This window comes from Pelophylax lessonae, assembly GCF_965119305.1.
Source record: "Pelophylax lessonae genome assembly, chromosome: 4".
NCBI classification, from domain to species: Eukaryota; Metazoa; Chordata; class Amphibia; order Anura; family Ranidae; genus Pelophylax; species Pelophylax lessonae.
In genome coordinates, this window is record NC_138771.1 from 306,352,431 (window position 1) to 306,374,106 (window position 21,676).

The 21,676-nt window shown below is 40.8% G+C and overlaps 1 protein-coding gene across 1 annotated transcript in view; it reads left to right on the forward strand.

Moving 5' to 3' along the window:
• Positions 1-21,676, forward strand: part of CCDC87 (coiled-coil domain containing 87) — a 110,454-nt gene that overhangs the window by 26,360 nt on the left and 62,418 nt on the right. Inside the window, exons 6-11 of the mRNA XM_082256952.1 lie at positions 857-1,076; positions 4,909-4,999; positions 6,342-6,436; positions 9,365-9,516; positions 10,821-10,962; positions 16,017-16,217. Coding sequence (XP_082113078.1) covers positions 857-1,076; positions 4,909-4,999; positions 6,342-6,436; positions 9,365-9,516; positions 10,821-10,962; positions 16,017-16,217 — 901 coding nt within the window. The remainder of the gene's footprint in view (positions 1-856; positions 1,077-4,908; positions 5,000-6,341; positions 6,437-9,364; positions 9,517-10,820; positions 10,963-16,016; positions 16,218-21,676) is intronic.

The following is a 21,676-nucleotide window of genomic DNA, read 5'->3' on the forward strand; positions in this document are numbered from 1 at the left end:
GAGCTATATCCATCCAGCTCCAAAAATCTTCTGCAGCAGCAGGGAGGAAGCTCAGCTGCAATGAGCACGTAGTGTCCTTATGGACAACCTGGCCTCGGTGTGTCTTTGCACACAGCTCTTGCCCCAAATTCATGTCCCTGTTTTCAAATGTTGCACTAATCTGTCTCCCACACTGACACTTGCTGTGTGGTGGTACCTCAAGATTCTTCAAGCAGCACATGATTCCATTTTTTCATTCAACCAGCAGGTTGAAGAAAAAAAAAACCTGACCTGATTCCCCCATCCACATGGAGTCTGTCCTGCTGAACTATCTTGTTGAGACAGTGGGGAGACTTCCCCACCTTTAAAATACACTGATCAGCACTGTAGGCTATAGCCAGTGGCACTGATCAAATGACATTTATCCAACAGGCTGGTTGTACAGAAGTCAATCAGTAGATCAATGTCTGTACAACCACTGTCTCCATATATGGACTAAAATTCATCCGTTTCCTGCTGAAACTGCCAAATTTTGAATCCATATATGGCCAGCTTATCGTTGTCATAGACACTCTTTTTGATATCCCCAGAGTCTGTCTGGCATATCTAGTTTACTTTGAAATTCCATTGTTCTATTTGGCACTGACAACATATATCCCCCATAAAGATAGTGGAGAGATTTAAACACAGTGACCCCAGCTTTGCAAAGCAATAAGGTCCTTATACTGCCTAATAAGTCACTAATAATTGTTAGAAAATGCTAAATATACACGTCAGTTACAGTATACATTCGGTGGCTTGTCATTGTTCCTCAAACATCTATGATTGTTCATTAGAGACACGAAAATAGTGAATGTATTTTTTGTTATTTTTGTAGCCTTAATGGTTTTTCAGCCCGGCATCACCTAATTGCTGAGATAAAGGAGTCGGAAGGAAATGAACCTGATGAGGTGACTGTGGAGCAAATTGCCCAGCACGCATATAAAAAGAGGGTCCAATGGAAAATCTCTAAACAACCTTTTACCATGGAATATTTTATACGATTGGGCAGACTAGACACTGCTGTTAAAGTCCAAAGAGAAACAGATCTGATGCAAGTAAGATAAATAATGTATATTATTATTATTATTATTATTATTATTATTATTTTATAAAAGACATTCAAACTGTATTGGTTTCTCATTGCAACCAAATGGATGTTCATTTTCATTTTCTGACTGGTAGTATAGAAATGGCAGCTGCAGGTAATTCCCATTGTATTTCATCTGATCCCAGCTGCCATTTGTTTGTGCAGACATATAAAATTAAAAATATATATTTAATTGTTTAGTACTGTAATACTAAATGTGCTACAGCCTTATTTATTCCTATGAGAAAAAAAACAGAAAAAAATCCCAGCTCAATTCACCAACCAGTCTGCTTACCAACTGAATTAACCTGTCTAACAGTATGTGTTAAAAACAGAGTTTTAGCTAGCACACATTTGCAAACGCATGTGTAAGCTGCAAGGCCACTTCACTGCACCCTGTATTACCTGCAGTCCTAACTCCTTTAAATTTATGAGAGTCTCCACAGTGGAAGCACATGCATTCTAATGGATAGATATTTTTGCAAATGTGTGCTAGCTAAACCCCTGTTTTTAACGCATACTGTTAGGTTAATTTGGTTGGTAAGCAAACTGGTTGATGAATTGAGCTGGGAATTTTTTCATTTTTTTTTATCTCGCTTGTGTTGCCCTTCCATGTGCTCTTTGCTATAAAGGCCAGTTATAGATGGGGGCAGGGGCCATTTTGTTTGTTGTTGATGTATACTGGTGAATGGACAAACTGGATGCCTTTACTGCCATTGTGCTATGAGCTGGGCATCCACTGTGCCCCCAAGTGCCTTTAAGGAGGGTTGGGCTGCCTTCGGGCTCACCTGCCCCCTATCTATCCATTAGAGTGCATGTGCTTCCACTGTGGAGACTCTCATAAATTTACAGGAGTTAGGAGTTACAGGGTGCCATGAAGGGGCCTTGCAGCTTTCACATGTGAAATTGTGTGCTAACTAAACCCCTATTTTCAGGGCAGCCATCAGAAATTGTGGGGCCCCTTACACAGATTTAGACCTGCCCCCCCCCCCCCGGGCCATCCCACCGAATCCACCAACTAGCTATCCCACTGAGTTCTTCACTGCACACACTTTTATTTTATCAATCTTACAACTTAATATATGAAAATGAAAAGTGTATTCCAAGTCATCAGTGCTTTCAAGATTTAGCAGTAAAGAATTATATTTTGCCCAAAAAGACATCCCAATCCAGCACCTGTAAGCACTCAGCCCCCGCTCACACCTGTACGCACTCAGCCCCCGCTCACACCTGTATGCACTCAGCCGCCGCTCACACCTGTACGCACTCAGCCCCCGCTCACACCTGTACGCACTCAGCCCCCGCTCACACCTGTACGCACTCAGCCCCCGCTCACACCTGTACGCACTCAACCCCCGCTCACACCTGAACGCACTCAGCCCCCGCTCACACCTGAACGCACTCAGCCCCCGCTCACACCTGTACGCACTCAGCCCCCGCTCACACCAGTACGCACTCAGCCCCCGCTCACACCTGTACGCACTCAGCCCCCGCTCACACCTTAACGCACTCAGCCCCCGCTCACACCTGTACGCACTCAGCCCCCGCTCACACCTGTACGCACTCAGCCCCCGCTCACACCTGTATGCACTCAGCCCCCGCTCACACTTGTACGCACTCAGCCCCCGCTCATACCTGTACGCACTCAGCCCCCGCTCACACTTGTACGCACTCAGCCCCCGCTCACACCTGTACGCACTCAGCCCCCGCTCACACCTGTACGCACTCAGCCCCCGCTCACACCTGTACGCACTCAGCCCCCGCTCACACTTGTACCCACTCAGCCCCCGCTCACACCTGTACGCACTCAGCCCCTGCTCACACCTGTACGCACTCAGCCCCCGCTCACACCTGTACGCACTCAGCCCCCGCTCACACCTGTACGCACTCAGCCCCCGCTCACACCTGTACGCCCCCCGCTCACACCTGTATGCACTCAGCCCCCGCTCACACTTGTACGCACTCAGCCCGCGCTCACACTTGTACGCACTCAGCCCAGGCTCACACCTGTACGCACTCAGCCCCCGCTCACACCTGTACGCACTCAGGCCCCGCTCACACCTGTGTGTGTATATATTTAAAACCCACACATGTACATACACAGACATGTACACAAACGCAGACATGTACACACACACATACCTGTACACAACCCCCCTTTACTTGTACAATAGCCCTTACTTGTAAGGTGGTCTTTCTAGTCCCAGCTCTTCTTTCCACATGTGGCTGAGACACAGAGGAGCTGCAGTCCAGAATATAGGACCTGTACTGTGTACAGTGCACACACGAGGAGTGCACATGCAGGAAGTAGCCAGAGGCGGCAGCAAAGAGCCCTATGTAAGCTCAATGACACAGACAGAGCAGCCGCAGCTGCCGACTCTCACTCAGAAAGCCAGCGCAGCCACCGAGCACTTCTGTACCCGCCCCGCCTTCTCTCATTCTCGTCAGGCAGCCGGGCCCGTTGAAAGGCTCGGGGCCCTTACAAGTGTATTGGCTGCCCCCCCCCCCCCTGATGGCGGCCCTACCTATTTTTAACGCAAACTTTAGACAGGTTAATTTGGTTGGTAAGCAAACTGGTTGGTGAATTGAGCTGGGAATTTTTTCTGTTTTTGTCTTTGTTTCTCTTACATGTGCTCTTTGCTATGAAGGCCAGTTATAGCTGGGGGCAGGGGCCATTTTGTTTGTTATTTATTCCTGTATAGCAGGTTTTAAGACTCCGTACCCAAACTAAATTTACGTCCTTTTTTTCCCCACAAACAGAGCTTTCTTTTGGTGGTATTTGATCACCTGTGCGATTTTTACTTTTTGTGCTATAAACAAAAAAAGAGCATGTATTTTGAAAAAATAACAATATTTTTAACATTTTTTATATGAAATTCGCCCCAAAAAAATGTAAAAATCAAAATTTTTTAACATTTTTGGCCAATTTGTTTTCTGCTACCTATGTTTGGTAAAAAAAAATCACAATAAGCGTATTTTGATTGGTTTGCGCAAAAGTTATTGGGTTTACTAACTAAGGGAAAGATTTCTGTCATTTTTGGTGTTTTTGGCGAGTAATGGCGGCGATCTGCGATTTTTTTTTTGTGGGACTGCGACATTGCGGCGGACAGATCGGACCCTTGGCTGACATTTTTGACACTTTTGGGGGTACCAGTGACATTACTACAGTAATCAGTGCTATAAATATGCACAGTTACTGTAAAAATGACACTGGCAGGGAAGGGGTTAATTTTATTGGAGAGGGAGGGGTTAATGTATGCCTGGTGCTTACTGACGTGTGTGGGAGGAGGTGACTGAGTGACACAAGGACAGATCGCATGTTCAGCTATGCTGAACACTGCTATCTGACCCTGCCTGTCACTTAGGAGATCTGCCTGCTCTGTTTACACAAGCGGCCGGATCTCCAAACTCAATTCCCCGACGATCGGGGAAGAGCAGCGGCGATCGCCGCCGCTCCTCCCCTGGCCCGACTCCCGCTGTGACCGCCTACAGGGGGAGGAGTCTAGTGACGTAGGTCTACGTCGCTGGACGGGATCGTGCTACATTGCCGCAGTAGTGTCAAGGTGGGCGGTCGTAAAGTGGTTAATTGAAGTCAGTTAAAGATGAAATCTCTTAAGTTATGGGTCATTGATCATCCTTCAGGCTCTCATTATGGAATTAGCCTGAAGGCACGATCAGCAATAAATAGCCTATTTTTGTTGCCTGATAAAAAAATTGCATTCCTTTCAAAACAAAAAAAAACACTGTTTTATAAAAAATAAATAAATAAATAATACTGTTTTTATGCCTTTCATTTAAAGATTAAAAGTATGCAGGGACTGGATTTAGACAAGGTACATAAATTGTTTCCCAAATCTGAAGATTACAGCACATTCACAAAGAATGTACAATGTAAGTATATTTTGTGTGACTTTAAAATGTTTTAGGAAGATGTGCAAAGCAAAGCTTGTACCCAAGTATGCTTGTTAATGGTACACAGTGTGTACCTGGTTATTGCCGTGACCAGGATGTTAATGACGGTAAGGTCATAGTTTAGGATTTGAGCCAAGAACATACTGGTGTCAAGTTGGTGTCACTGACACTTTAATGTGATCACCTTAACAAGTCTTGCCTAACACTTCCATTTCATAAACATCCCCCACTTGCTGATACTACTGTCACAAAACAGAGAGTTGGATATTCTGTTACACTGAGCCTAAGCTTCTTCTATTGTTTTTTTTAACTGTATTTATTTTTTTTGTGTTGGATTAAAGTACAGTTCAATTAGAAACCCGCTAGAAAAACACAAAAGGTAATTTTAGACATGCGAGGTTTGTTTCATTATGAATTGACTTTCGGACAAAATTTTCGTTATTCTGAGATTTGGATGTATCCCAATTTCCAAATTACAATAGTAATGAATTTAAATGAATCCAAAATAATGAAACTAAGTTTTGTCCAAAATAACACATGATTCGAATTCTAATTGAATTCTAAACAAATTTGAAACCAGATATGAAATGTAAACATATTGCTGACTATTGCTGATTCCCTCAAAGACTGTGTGTATTAGAATATAGCTGTCTTCCGAAATTCTAATTTTGAAAAGAGTGGAATTGAATAAAACAGAATAGAAAAAAAAGAATAGACTAGAAAATAAAATAATTGGATAAAATAACAAAAAAATAAAATAATAGAAGAAAAAAGAATAGAATAGCATTAAAAACCTAGAATAGGAAAAAAAAAAAATTGCCATCTTCCGAAATTCAAATAAAATACAATAAAATAGAAAGAATATAGCTGTCTTCCGAAATTCAAACTTCGAACCAGCTATTCTTCACAATGAATTCGGATTGATTTGATATTTTAGATTTAAAAATGATTCGAAGGCTCTTTCAAATCTATTGGAAAAATTCAAAATCAGTCAAAAACCAATAAACAAAACGAAACAAATTTAGTTACAAATGAAATGAAACAAAATGAGTAAGTAACCTAACGAATCGATCCAAAACTTAACAAAATTAGTTTTTTGTTCTGCACATGTCTAATCATTTGGCTGGAACATTCAATTCATAAAGTTATTAATACCACTTTGTCTATATTATGTCTCTTTTTGATTTGTCATAATTGTAGGATGGACAAGTTTTTCTGGTAGTTGAGCTTAGATTGATTTGGAAAAGACACACGTACTATTGTAAAGATCAGAGGTTGTCATCTAACACATTACAAAGTATATCTTACTTTTTTCTGATAGGTGAAGCCGTGACAACCCCATGTTCATTCAAACATGAGGAAGAGCAGGAAACAGAAGAAAAAAATGGTTACGCCACACCATGCACATTGATTAAGGTTGTTTTTCTGCGTAGAAACTACTTAAATGTATATAGTATATGTACAGGGCTAAAAAAACTTAGGACTTGTTTCAATGGGATGTGGGATTGTGTCCGTAGCCTCCATTTGAGATAATTCCAAATTAATTCAGAGCTCATTGACAAATGCATTTGTCTTAAAGGTTATCTACTCTACTTTAAGACGATTTTGCATTCCCATAGACCTGTAAGGCATTCATTTTCATAAGTCCATTTTTGTGTAGATACATGTTATAGAGTATAGAGAGAGAGAGAGAATACACACATCATATAAAGTGGTTGTAACCCTTAAAAAAAAAAAAAAAAAAAAAAAAAGGATCTTGTTCTTTTAAGGCATGATCTATATCATTGATGGCGAACCTTGGCACCCCAGATGCTTTGGAACTACATTTCCCATGATGCTAAACTACACTGCAGAGTGCATAAGCATTATGGGAAATGTAGTTTCAAAACAACTGGGGTGCCAAGGTGTGCCATCACTTATCTATAGCAAAGTGCTTGTGTTGTGTAATTTGTCCCTTCCTATGTTGCGTAGAAACTACTTAAATGTATATAGTATATGTACAGGGCTAAAAAAACGTAGGACTTGTTTCAATGGGATGTGGGATTGTGTCCGTAGCCTCCATTTGAGATAATTCCAAATTAATTCAGAGCTCATTGACAAATGCATTTGTCTTAAAGGTTATCTACTCTACTTTAAGACGATTTTGCATTCCCATAGACCTGTAAGGCATTCATTTTCATAAGTCCATTTTTGTGTAGATACATGTTATAGAGTATAGAGAGAGAGAGAGAATACACACATCATATAAAGTGGTTGTAACCCTTAAAAAAAAAAAAAAAAAAAGGATCTTGTTCTTTTAAGGCATGATCTATATCATTGATGGCGAACCTTGGCACCCCAGATGCTTTGGAACTACATTTCCCATGATGCTAAACTACACTGCAGAGTGCATAAGCATTATGGGAAATGTAGTTTCAAAACAACTGGGGTGCCAAGGTGTGCCATCACTTATCTATAGCAAAGTGCTTGTGTTGTGTAATTTGTCCCTTCCTATGTTGTAATATACCTAGTTGATCCTGCCTGTTCCTGTGCCCCCCTATCTGTGTTGACCATGGTAATTATGGCTGCTGAGCAAGGATACCATAATCAGTTTACGTGCCTCCGTCATCCCACTCTCTGCTGTGAGTCTTTCCCTCTCTCTCCATGCCTGTCAGCGTGAGAGCGGCTCTCCTCCCATCCCCTCCCGCCGCTATTCAGCTGCAATATGCAGTGAAAAAACATGTATCCCCTCCAGATTATGCTGGCATTAACCACATTGTGTGTGTTTTTTTTTTAAATGAAAGGCCTAAATACCTTTTCCCACACCCCCGCTGTGCGGTCACGGGACTTCCCTCTGCTGGCCGGCTGACGTCAGAGGGGAATCTCAGCTCCTCCTGCTGCTCTCCATAGATTGGGGAAGAAGAGCGGAGGGGGATCAGGTGACCGCACAGCTGTGGTGTGATAAAGGGTATTTAGCCTTTTTATTTAAAAAAAAACCCATACACAGTAGTTAGTGCCTGCATAATCCAGAGGGGATACCATTAAAGTAGCAATGTGACTTTACAAACACTTTAAGGAGCCCTTTACATGCAGGTGTCATGATCAGGGGTCAGGCTCGAAGACCAATAGCTATAGCAGTGGAAGCTCACACAGGAACCCGCAAGATAGGAACACAGGCAGGTCACCCAGGCAGATGACGCAGACTAACCGGTGTTTACCAGAGCTCTTGATGGTGGAGATGGATTTTGCTGCGTGCTAGCACCAGGTCACGGTCCTCAGGATCGCCCCACCAGGAGGTGAATAAGCCAGGGTCCAAAAGCAGATATAGCAGGTAGGGATCAAGCTGAAGCATAGTCAAGGAATTGCCAAGGTCGGTAACGAGTAGTTGTAGGTTGGGATTAAGCAGAACGAAGTTGAGGAACAAGCCAAATGTCGATAACTAATGGTAACGAAGATACGGATGGCAGCAGGAGAGACAAGAGAGATGTTGGCTGGGAAGGCACAATATTCTGGCAACCAGGAAGTGCAGAGACATGGCTTAAATCAAGAAGTTCATTGGAGGAGCAAAGGGTTCAGGGCAATTAAGATTCCCGGACCTGACAGCAGGAGAGGACTAGACTGAGGGGGTCTTTGTCCTCTGGACCATTGCTAATAATATATATTGGACTGGTGGCCCTAAATGTAGAATCTCCCTCATTCAGACCTCAATCAGTGTGGGCACTGTGAAATGTGCTGTGCTCATTTATTAAAAGGAAGTTGAATGAGAAAGATTATTTGTTTGACGGCATGGAATTTTATGTAGTATTTTTTATACATTCCTTATTCAACCCCCCTTCAGCCCCTCCTGGCGGTCCTTGCAGTGGACTTCAATGCCTGGAAAGTGGTGGGACTTCTTTATCATGTCACCGCTCTGACTGGCTCTCACAGCAGCCATGTGATCAAGGGCTTGTCCCATTCAGAAGCTGAGACTGAGAGCTGTCAGTGAAAGCTCAGTCTGTCTGCTGAGAGGTCGCAGTGAGGCAGCCGTAGATGCATACAGTATGTGTGGTGTCCAAAGGTGCCCCAGTGCTCCTTCATCCACCAGTAGGGGCACTCTAATACAGGATGTGTGTTACTGGCCAGATCACCAGGGCAAAACAACAGAAAGAAGCCTAAAAAAGAAAATGAATGCAGCCACTACATCTGAGGATTGGTATGATGCAATATATTCAATTTTTAGTTTTGGGTTTAATTACCCATTAATGACTAATCCCTAAAAAGAAGATTTGTTAAGATTATATCATATTTTGTGATGATATCACATTTTACAGTATCTACTGAAAAGGGCTATCAGTAACATCTATGTTAAATGTTGACTTATTGTAGAAAAGTGTTTCTTGTCCCAATCTGAGGATCGGCGATCTGCTGGCCGATGAACTGAGGATAATATTTAGACAATATCCAGCAGAGTGTCCAGACATTCTAAGTAAATCACAGACCGAAGTAGAGGGAAATCCTATATCAGAAGATCTCAGAAGGTATTTACCCTCTTTTTCATGTTCATTCTATAGCAATATAATAATAATACAATATTTTGTAAAGGTGTGTGATGTAAAAAGACCTTCATTTTTTTAAATGTTTTTGTAAGTTTTTCTAAAAGGCTAAACTTTCGATTCCATAGGGAAAGGTTAGGACACCTGTTCTGGTTTTACTGAAAAGAACAAGAAGGAGGGAGAGTGCCAAAAAACTCAACCCCAAAGAAATGGGAGAGTGGACTCGTATACCTCTTCTTAAAGGATGGGATTTTAAAGGCTGTGAAGTTTTCATTGATCCCCGAGTTCTTTAGGATTTAGTTTTTTGGCATTCTCCCTCCTTCTTGTTCTTTTCATTATGTCTTCATTTAGGGATGTGGCTGTGAATAACTGTCTTTAGAACCGATATCTTTCTATTATTGATACCTTTTCTGGTGTCCTCACTTGGAAAAATCACTCTCCATACTGGTACTTATAATAGCTAGACATGTGCATGATGAAAACATTTGTTTTGATTCCATTAGAATTATTAATCTAGTTATTAAGCTTAGGTCAATTTGGTTGGCTTGTTTAATTCGTATTCGGAATTTGTATTCGGAATTGGTTTTATGTCTTTTTTTGAATTTTCTTTAAATTTAGGGGTTTTTTTTCATTTGGAACGTTCAAATTGATACATTTTGATTCGGTCGAATTAAAAAATTTCGATTTTTTTTTTTTCGATTCAAATGTAGCAAAGTGAACAAACAAAAGAAAAATCTTTATCAAATGAATACAATGACTCTTTACATCATCTTTGGCTTAACAAAAACAGCATTATTTCGAAATGGTACTCTAATAACACACACAGTCTTTGATTTCAGTAATATGTTTACAGTCGGAATTCAACTGGAATTCAATTTAAAATTCCATTCAAATTTAAATTAAAATTTCCAAAATTCTGACACATTTTGTTTCATTATTCGGAGTATTCGGTAAACTTCATTTATACTGCAATTCGGGTATTCGGATATATCCAAATCTACGAATAATGACAAATTTGTCTGAATATTTATTCAGAACTAAACGAACCGCACATGTCTAGTAACAACTCTCAGCAGGACAAAAAGTGATGGAAAAATGAAGGTACTATTGCTGACTTCTTCTCATGAAAATGTTTCTTGCCTAGCTGTCATGCTGATCCAATTGCTTCAATACTTATTGAACCTAGGACAAGTATGCAGTTTAGAAGTCCTGAGAATTTCACATTATGTTGCTAAGTAATTTTGATTAGAACTGGAATTTTCCATTAAACAGGTCTTGAAATCTTTTAGGTTAATAGGTGATGCCACATTGCAAAGCTTGGATCGTGTAGAGAGACAGTATTCTGATGAGGAGATTCCTCCATTAATAAGTGCTATAGGTCCTGGATACAGGAATCCTGCTAAACGTCAGAAAATGGAAGCTTTGCTACAGGTAGCTATATTCTTTTTGTATGTGAAACATAAAAATGTATAACACTGTGTCAAACATCCATTATTCAACTCGTGTTGTGTGATAACTCATAATATATGCCAACTGTGTAAAGTTACAGGCAGTGAAAAGTATTGCTTCCAGTCATTACACAATACCTCCAAAGGGAACTCTCAGCTCAAAACCTTGACCCTTATATACTAGCAATAGAAATGTACCAGGACAAGGGATAAGTCTATCTTGGACTAATTGAAGAGTTGCTAGGCTGGGATGTCGAGCCATTGTCCCCATATGTTTTCAAACATAGTATAAACTCTCCTATGTTCAGTAAATGGATATTCTTCTCCATCGACCAATACATATTAATTTGATCGATCCATTGCTGGTTGGTAGAGAGTAGGGATCGACCGATTATCGGCAAAGCCGATATATCGAGGGCCGATATGCACTTTTCCCGATATATCGGAATCGGTCACCAAGGTGGCCGATATTACCGATATTTCCGAAAGTGCTTGTACCAGAGTGATGCCTGCAGCTAGAGGCATCACCCCGGTACCAGCGTCCATAGCCAACGGTTGGCTGTCTTGTAATGACAACCGATGCGGCTGAGAAGCCGCTGGGCTGTCATTACAAGGAGCGGCAGTGGACACCCCCCCCCCCTCCTGCCACCTTCCGCTGCTCGCCCGGGTCTCCCGTCCCACCGGGAGACCCGGGCAACCAGCCTGCATGGCCGCCAAAGACCCGATCAAAGCCGCATTCAGCTCTGATCGGGTCTCCATGCAAAAACCCAGAAGTGATGTCATGACATCACTTCCGGGTACTGGCGCGAGATTAAAAAAAATGACAGCATTCAAAACAGCCAAACTTGGCGTTTTAAGTGCAGAGGAGGGGTTTGTGGTCTTTTAGACCCCCAGATCCCTCCTCAAGAGTACCTATCAAGTAAAAAAGATGTAAAAAAAATGTTTTTTAAATGTACAAAAATATCGGCCCATATCGACTGATACCGATACGCAATGACCAAAATATCGGTATCGGTAATGAAAAACGATATCAGTCGATCACTATTAGAGAGAAGATGATTTTTCCAGGACACCAAGAACACAAACCACAGGGGTTTTAGGAACAAGAATATGAAAGGTAGACTCTAACTGAAAGGTGACTGAACGCCAGTACTGTTCCAATTCTGGGCAATGCCAAAGTATATGTAAGAAGTCCTCAAGGACCCTTAACATCCATAAGTCTATCTTGGACCAATTTAAGAGTTGCTAGACTGGGATGTCGAGACGTAGTCCCCATACTTTTTTTAGACTTCGTATAGGCTCCCCTATGTAAAGTAATTTGATATTCTTCTCCATCAACAAATACATATTATTTGATCAATCCATTGATGGATGGTAGGGGGAAGATGATCTTTCTAGGACTCCAAGAACGCAAACCACAGGGGTTTTGAGAACAAGAATATGAAAGGTGGACTCTAACTGAAAGGTGTCTGAATGCCAGTACTGTTCTAATTCTGGACAATGCCAATGTATATGCAACAAGTCCCCAAGGTCCCTTAACATCCATAGCAAATGGCAGTTGGGGATCACTCCTTTTAAAGATCTTAGAGAAGTGAAGTGAGTACTCAGAAGTGTATAAATAGCTGGCATAATCTCTGTATGAGGTTAAGTGAAACTAAGGGCACATTACCAAGAGCAGTTAGTGTCACTAAACCAAGGACCCTGCATTCACTAAATCTGCCCTCCCACAATACACAGAACATGGAAATGCAATTAGTTTAGTATATATAACTGCTAAATATCTTTTCTCATCAGCAGCATATAGAAGTTTTGTGACTTCTATCAGTGTCTGGGTAAAGCTTGTATGAGGAGGTTTCATTCTCCCCTGATTGTCCTATGAGTCTGCAGGACCACTGACTTTCTGTCTGAACAGTGCTGATTGGCCCTGTGCTGATCACATGCACCCTCCCAGGAAAAAAAAAAAAAAAAAGCTCTCTAGCAATGCATATCAAACTGAACATGTACAGAGTGACACCAAAGGCTCTGTACTATCAGGAGATGAATTGGGGACAGTGGAAGAAGGGAAAGATCAGAGAAGACAGGATCAAACAGTCTTTTTACACAATGGTTCCTTAGGTTTCACAGTGACTATAACAAGCATGCTTTACTGCATATACAAACTGATTTTATTGTTGTGGGTTTAGTAACACTTTAACCACTGATCTGCATCCAATGAACCCTAGGCACCAGTCCAATGCTCTCTAGCTTGTGTTGGGTATCATGAGATTTCTGGGCAGCAACACAGAGTAGGAAGTGGAGATATAACCTTTAGACTGTGTAGTTTGTGTGATTAAAAAGGAAGAAGGGTGCTATAAAATCAGTTATACCTTTGTAACTGGGCATTATGTCTAAGTTGTAAGAATCAGTAAAAGATGGTGTTAGAGAGCTGAAATCGCTGCTGTAGCTGCTTGAATGATTTAGCTATTGGGGCATAAAGGGTTTTGGAATAACTCACCAAGTCCTGGCCTCCCTAAGGTTGAAAACCACTGCACTAGCAACAAAAGGATGAGCCTAGCTGATTGGAAAGCTCTAGCTTAGCAAGGAGCATGTTGGAGCTCTAGAGTGTGACCACAGCTTCCACAAAAAAGCAAGAGTTTTCTCTGCTGAATGCTGGCAGGTGACAGGCCATTCATTCAGGCTGTGACTACTTTATAAAAAAAAAAAAAACTGGAGCAGCCAGAATCTGGAGTAGCTGTCTATGGAAACCAATCAGCTTTCAACTTTAACTTGTTCAATTGGGCTATATTTGCATGGAAGATGCCAGCGGTTGCAAACCAGTTGTAAATGCTGCTTGCATACAGAGAGGTTGATTTATCAAAGGCAAATAGACTGTGCACTCTGCAAAGGCATTTGCTCCAGAGCTTCATAAAAACAGTAAAGCTTCACGTTGCAAAGAATACCCAATCACATACTTCTATATTTTTCTTATTGTATTAAAGTGGAAGTAAAGACTAATACTTACATTTTCCCCTGCAATCAATAATGTAAGCTGAGTTCAGCCTTATGTCTCAAAAAAATCCCAGTTTTTCTACCTTTATTTTGCAGTATTCAGTGCCTGTCACATGACTTCAATTCATCTTCCTTCTTAGTCTAAGAGCAGAAAGTGGGTGTGGTTACTGAAAGCTTGTGACATTACTTCCAGGGAGGGGCACTGTTCCTGTGTAGCCAGTGGGTGTATACGGGACGGGAGGAGCTGATCATAGGTTCCCGCCCAATGTTCTCTCATCAATAAGGATGCATTGTACATAATAATTTATGAGAAAATTAAGAAATAAAAAAAGATCCATCCATGGTAGTGGTATTACAATGCATGACAATGCATGACAAGCAGAGAACTCCTCATGATCTAACATTGTAGTGTTTTTGCAATGCATAACAAGCAGAGAACAATGCATGACAAGCAGAGAACAATGCATGACAAGCAGAGAACACCACATAATCCAACACTGTAGTGTTATTGCAACACATGACAAGCAGAGAACAACGTATGACAAGCAGAGAATTCCCCATGACCCAACATGGTAGTGTGAGTGTAACGCATGACAAGCAGAGAACAAGGCATGACAAGCAGAAAACTCCCCATGATCCAACATGGTAGTGCGAGTGCAACGCATGACAAGCAGAAAACAAGGCATGACAAGCAGAGAACTCCCCATGATCCAACATGGTAGTGTGAGTGCAACACATGACAAGCAGAGAACAAGGTATGCCAAGCAGAGAACTCCCCATGATCCAACATGGTAGTGTGACTGCAATGCATAACAAGCAGAGAACTCCCCATTACCCATTAGTAGGCCTAAAACCCTTCATGATTCCTTTTAGTGGATGTCTAACGCACACTAAGCTGAAAAAAATAACATTATCCAAAATTGTCATGTGTGTGTAATGCACAGTAAGCAGAAAATTACAAATGATTGCTCTTTTTAATGTGCATTTCACATAATGAAAGCAGAAACAACCATGTGGTTCTACGCTGTAGAAAATCTGCAGCATGTTGCACTGTAATCCATCTTACAGTTTCTAACAAACACAGTGTGTGTTTGTGTGTGTGTGTGTGTGTTATGTGCTGCTGAAACCATGGGGAGTTGGCATAACATACTTCCAAAGCCTGCCCTCTTTCTTTCTTTCTTTCTTTCTTTCTTTCTTTCTTTCTTTCTTTCTTTCTTTCTTTCTTTCTTTCTTTCTTTCTTTCTTTCTTTCTTTCTTTCTTTCTTTCTTTCTTTCTTTCTTTCTTTCTTTCTTTCTTTCTTGAGAATCTGCTAGCCAAAACGAGGCTATGAAGACAGGGGGAGATCATGTTCTGTGAAGGATAGGAGGGATGGAGACAGGGGCTGGGCATGTCTAGGCATGCCTGTCTAAGAAAGACCGACAACCTTTTCAGGAAGTGAAAGACAGCTTAGCAAATTCAGATAAAGGGAGATACCGTTGTCGGTGAACAACAGGAAGAAGCTGATTGTCAAGCTTAGATAAGACTTTCTAACCTAGACAATCAGCTAGCCAGAAAATGAATAATATCAAAGATAAAGATATTTAACATATTATTATTAGGAAAAATTTCATTTTTGACCAGAATTACCCTTTAAATGAAGTTAATTGTAGATTCAAATAACCCTGTCACCATGACGTTACTAACAAAAAAACACATGCTGTGTAAAAAAAGAGGTACTTTTTAGGTTGCCTGTGTCTTGAAACGTTGTCTTTTCAGTGCTCTTCAGCTGCTGCAGATATTGTATTAGTCGGAAGTACAGGAATCATTGCGTGCGTGTAGGGGGGCAAGTTTCAATCCATTTGACTCTTGGGAGAAACCAATGCATGTAATTTTATACAGTATGTACATATATAATTAAAATATTCTACACGTTTTTTTTTTTTTTTTAATTATTAGACACTTGTAAGATTTACATCAAGCAGATCTCTTTTACATGTGTAATATATGTTAAAATATCATTGAAAAGACAGTATATTCCCTTTAAATAAATGCATGCTTCTCTTTCCCAGAGTTTAAATAGGAAATCAGAAGATCCCAAAGAAATAGAGAAGACAAAGACCAGCTCATATCCACAGGCCTTCACAGTTGATGTCCAGGTCCCCAACAGACCATTAGTAAGGAGAGCTGATATCCAGGCCTCTGACAGAGTATTTATGCACTTAACTGAAATTCAGAAATATCCACCGATATACAATGACTTTGCATCAGAGGTATGTATTACACCTCTTCCATATACATATATGATAGAAATGCAGGAAAATCATCTTTTATTTGAAATGGAACCCATAAAAAAATGACAGAAGCTGTGTTTTGTAATTACAGCGGTGTCTGCAATATATATATATATATATTTGGTCTTCTTGGCTTTTAATTGTTTCTCTATGTGAACTATGCCCAACCAATTTACGGGTATCTGAGGCTTGTGTGCCTTTGGAATACCTGCCAACCCATCAGTGTCTGTAACATACAACTGTTAAAGCTTTCATCTATACATTTTAATTAGCCCCCAAATGTTTGCATAGTGATTCTGACATCAAATGTTAATTCGGGAAATTGTAAGAAATGAGGAAATTACATATAAAGAAAAATTGTATTATCCATTGCACACAGCACAGTTTAAAATTTGTCTGCAAAGTCAATCATCAGACACCTCCTCAATGCCGCAAAATCTTGTATCCCCCTCCAGTGGAAGAGGTCACCCCCCCATGATTGCGAGTTGGGTGCGAAAAGTAGAGGACATAAGTAAGATGGGGGACCTTGTTATGTCTTCCCAACATAAACATGACAAATACACAAAACTGTGGCAAAACTGGAACCTATTTGTTTTATCAGAGGGGGGAGCAGCCCTACTAGGGCCATAGTCTTCTCCGGGGTGGACCACTCCCTTGTCATTTACTGCCAACCTTTATCAGAAACCATCCCCCCCTCCCCCGTTTTTTTTTTTTGTTTGTTCCCCTTCTTCTTCCTGTTTACACTCCTACACCCCCCCCCCCCCAATCTTTTCTTTCTTTTAAAAAAAGGAAGGTGAGGAAGAATTGAGACCTTTTCAAGAGTTTAATGTGCGAATATGATTATATTTTTATTCTTTTCTGTAGTTGATGTTAACACCTTGCCGTTTGAATGGTGTATTTCTCTTCTCCCTTGCCTCTATAAAATTTATATTTGAAAAAAAAAAATGATCTGCATATGCAGGCGTGTATTTGTATGCATTAAAAAATGTTATTCCATGCAGAGCAGTTGACAATGAACAGTAACTAGTAGCATACAAAAATGTAAATATTTGGTGCTAAACATGCAAGAAATAATTATCTGCTGCACTTTTGTATCTGAAATGAAAGTTTCACCTTATTTTCACAAATAAGTTTGTAACTTAAACCAGACCTAAATCTTCACTACATAACATCTTTATAATCCCCCATGTTGCCCTAACACATAATATGCTGTGAAAAGTTTACAAAAATGCCAGATACCATTTTTTCAGGGTTGGAAAAGCTACAACTGTTACAGAGCTGTGACTAAGCAAGTGAGGAGTCATGTGACTGCTGTCAACCTATCAGTGAATTTGTCTGTTGACAGCTGTCAAGTGTCAATTCTGCAGCAGTTTTGTTCTAGCAGTAGAGCGTGGTAAGGGGGGTATCTGAATACTTTTAACTGCATGGTGTTGATATGTTAGAGAAGTATGTGGACTAAAATTAAGTGGCCTTATCGATAGTTTAGGTCCTAATTTAAAGGAAATCTATAAAATCCTTTGTTTAAAATAGATATCAAGTGAGGTCTGTCAGAGCTAGCCTTAGAATGTGTGGTATAGATGCACAATATGTTATCCCCCTCATACTTACAAAAATGAGAATCTAGTACCTCTCCTTTATCAAAGATGAATAACTGCTCTTGAAGATTATTTTTAGCAGTTGGTCAGTAAACTTGAGAATTTGAAAAATATATGTGAACTCTCACCTTGTAAAACATGCCCCCATTCAGTATATTAAAATAAAATATTATTTTAATTATATTAAAATAGAAAAAAAAGGCAAATATTTGTATATATATATATATATATATATATATATATTAATATTAATGCTTTTTTCCCCTTTTTTTTTAAAAGTGATCACATAATCTCTGTTCTGAGCTGCATAAGAAGCCCAGAGAGCTGTAGGGGGAGAAACAGCAGCACACTAGTGTTCCCAGTGAATGGCTGTGTGGTGGTGGGGGATTGTTGGCAGAAGTCTGACCATTGCAGGAGAGCAGGCCAGGAACTGACCACGCTGTGCTCCTATGCCTAGCATAGTCAGTTTGAAATAGGAAAGCAGAAGGACTGGCCGGATCACCAGGTATTTCACACAAAGGAAGCAATACAAAGAGAGAAGAATACCTTTTTATAAACATATATCATATCAGAAAGAATACACTTTGGGTTAACATATTCTTTAACAAAGCAGAGAGGATGAGTAGAGGAAAACATTTAAGAAGCTGGTGCTTTAGCTAAGAGCTTTTCTAGAAGTTCCTACTATATACGTTATGTAAAACAAGACAAAAATCCAGATATTTGAACACCAGGAGAATGCTGTAATTTGTGACCACATTAGTTACCCATAGCTGAAGCCGATAAAGGCCCCTAGCTTTAAAAATGTCAGAAACGCCAGTTCAATTTATAGAAAGTACACCAGAAATACCATGACATACCTGCAGATGGCAGTCATTAATCATAGAATAGTCTAGTAAAGATCAGTGTGTCCTGAATAATACAACAAATGGCATTACCGATGATATCAATAAGCACTACTTTGGGTAAAGCAATTCAGAAATGTGACTTCTAAAAAACACAGATTTTTTTTTCTTTAGTTCAGCATATGACTTTTCTTATTAAAGGTATGATAGAAAACCCAGTTAATTTAAATCAGCGTCAAAGTGCTGGTTTGGGTAATACAAGCTCATTTGGTTTGCAGCGATCCTCACTTTAGTGAACTAGCCTGGGGGTAATGTACTGCTCCTGTCTCTAGAGTACTGCAAAAACTGCCTGAGACTGTGTGTATCCCTGGGTGAGAGAATGTAATGTAGCAGATTTTATATGTATACTAGTCATGCACAACCTGGTTAATGATCATAAAATAAAAGTCATACAAGGTCAAACGTTCTTTATTACAGCAACATTTAATAGCAGGCATGAACCTTGTACAAGACTATGAGTTTTAACTTATTTGATCATTTCACAGCGTACAGTATAACTCATACTGTACGTTTAGCTATACTTTTTAGAACCTATACTGTTTTATATTATATAAGCCAGGCCTTTGAAACAGACTGCGGGTTAAAGAGGTTGTAAACCTCCTAAAAAAAAATGAAAAAATAAATACCTGTTAGACAAAGGCATAATGAGCTAGTTTGCATCGCATATTGGTTGTTTTTTGCCATCTGTGTCCCATTGGGAAGATTTCCCTTCACTTCTTGTCCCATCACTAAAATAGAAAGTGAGAGGAAATCCCTCCAAAGTGAGAGAATTACTTGTTTTCACCAGGGTCACCAGAACTTGTGTCTCCATTGGAAGATGTCCCCTCTGTTGCTGTTCTGGGGACAATCCAAAATATAGGATTATCTTTCACTTTCACTCTCTGTGATAACGGTAAACAGAACAAATAGAGGGGGCGTATCTCCGTAAAGCGGAGTTCCACCTAAAATTGCAATTTACGCTTATCTGATTCCTTCCCCCCCCCTCTGGTGGCACATTTAGTCTCTTTCAGGGGGGAGGGGGTACCTGTTTTTCACAGGTACCCTGTCCCCACTCCTGTCGGACATCGCCGCGGCGAGGTATGGCAGCAGTTCTGCCCCCTCCTCCTCCTTCCCCTGCTGCTGGGCCAGTAAGAGAGTGCAGCTCGCTTTGTGCATGCGCAGTAGTTATACTTTAATTTTGAGTGCAAATACCCAGTGCTCTTATTTACATTGTGCTTAAGCCCATTGTTTTCAACAGTTTAACAGGTGATGGTAATTTGTGTGTTACCAAACCCAATTCTCCACGTAGGTGACAGCCCCAGGCAAAACACAAAGCTAAGTAATAAATACGTTGTATGACACTAACTATTGACCCGTGTCTGCTTTTTACATTCGGGAAAAGTACAACTCCTTTAATTGAGTTCATCGCTAGAAACGAAGACTGTGTCAGATAAAAGCTAACACCAAGGCATCCTGCACACAGGACATCAAAAATGCCACTTTTAGGCTCAGTTCACATTGATGCAATGAGGGAAACCCTGCGAATCCACTGCGGGTTCCCGCATCACACCCAACTCACAGGCAGTTCACACTGCCATATGCGAACCGCTGGGAGTGTCAATACAAAGGTAATGACACCCCCAGATTGGTTTGCATATCTCAGTGCGAACTGTTAATTCGAACAGGAATCGGATCGAATAGGTGTGAACACCCATCTGGTGCAGACCAAAAAAAGGGTCCTGCACGAGTTTGGTCTAAATGCGATGCAAATTCAGCCATACAATCACACAGACATCGCACAGCAGTGCGGTGTGAATCACATGCGAGGTCTTCCATCACAACAATGTGAACCCAGCCTCAAGGACGTTTGGTGTTTTATTTTTGTGCCTCTAAACACCCCTCGATGTTGGCTTATTTTTCCTTGCACATATAGGTATTTACGGACGTCAAGAGGCAGGAACATTTAGACCTTATGCACACTGGATGTTTTGCTAACTCTCCTAGACTCCTTTCCTTCTGGCAGCAGTGTTTTGGAATAAACATTTGACGCTTGTAAACGCGTGTAACGCATTTCGGCACGTTTAGGTGCATCAAGTGCTATAGTGTTAACTCATTTCTTTGGCCAGAATAATAATTTATTCTGGCCGCTGAAATGAATTAATGCTCAAGTGTTAAATATACCTAGCATCAATGTTTAGACACATGTACAGGTGTTTACACACTTCAAGCATTTTTTCTGCAAGAAAGCCTCTGCTCCTTGACGCACTGGCTGTGGGGTTTTTTTTCTGCCTCTAAACAGCTCTAAACGCCTATGTGTGACACATAGGCTAACATGCATGGGAGTTTAGAGGCAGAAAAAGAAACAGATGCCCCAAACACCCACTTTAAAAACTTCCAGTGTGCAGGAAGCCTTAAAGCAGTGTTTCTCAACTCCGGCCTCGGGACCCACTAACAGACTGTAAGATTCTGGTACCTTCGGTACCCTTCCAGCCCAATTCTTCCGCATATAGCTACCTGTCCCTTTAAATCTCGTGACGTCATCACTAGGCGCCGCTCTGAGCGGCTATTTCAAATCCTGGTTTTCACTCACAAGGTGTTCGTGCAAACCGCTTGTTACACAGCCTTGTCTGACGCTGCCGAAGCCTCCAGCTATTTCCTGTATCTCGCTACGGATCCTGTATCTCGCTACCGATCCTTCTCCTCATTACCGGACCCCTCATCTCTCTAAAACCAACTAGTGATAAGTACCCCGCAGGGGATTCCTTCCTATCAACTTACACTATCTACTCTTGTATACTAAAGACTGTTGCTATCTATGCATTACTATTTCTATCATCTGCACTGTTACATAGATTGCTAGCTCTTGAGTCTACTACCATCTATATCCTTGCACTGAGTTAGCAATTCCTGTACACTTCATCTGCTGTCCCCTACCACCTGTTAATTGTACATGATTGCTAAC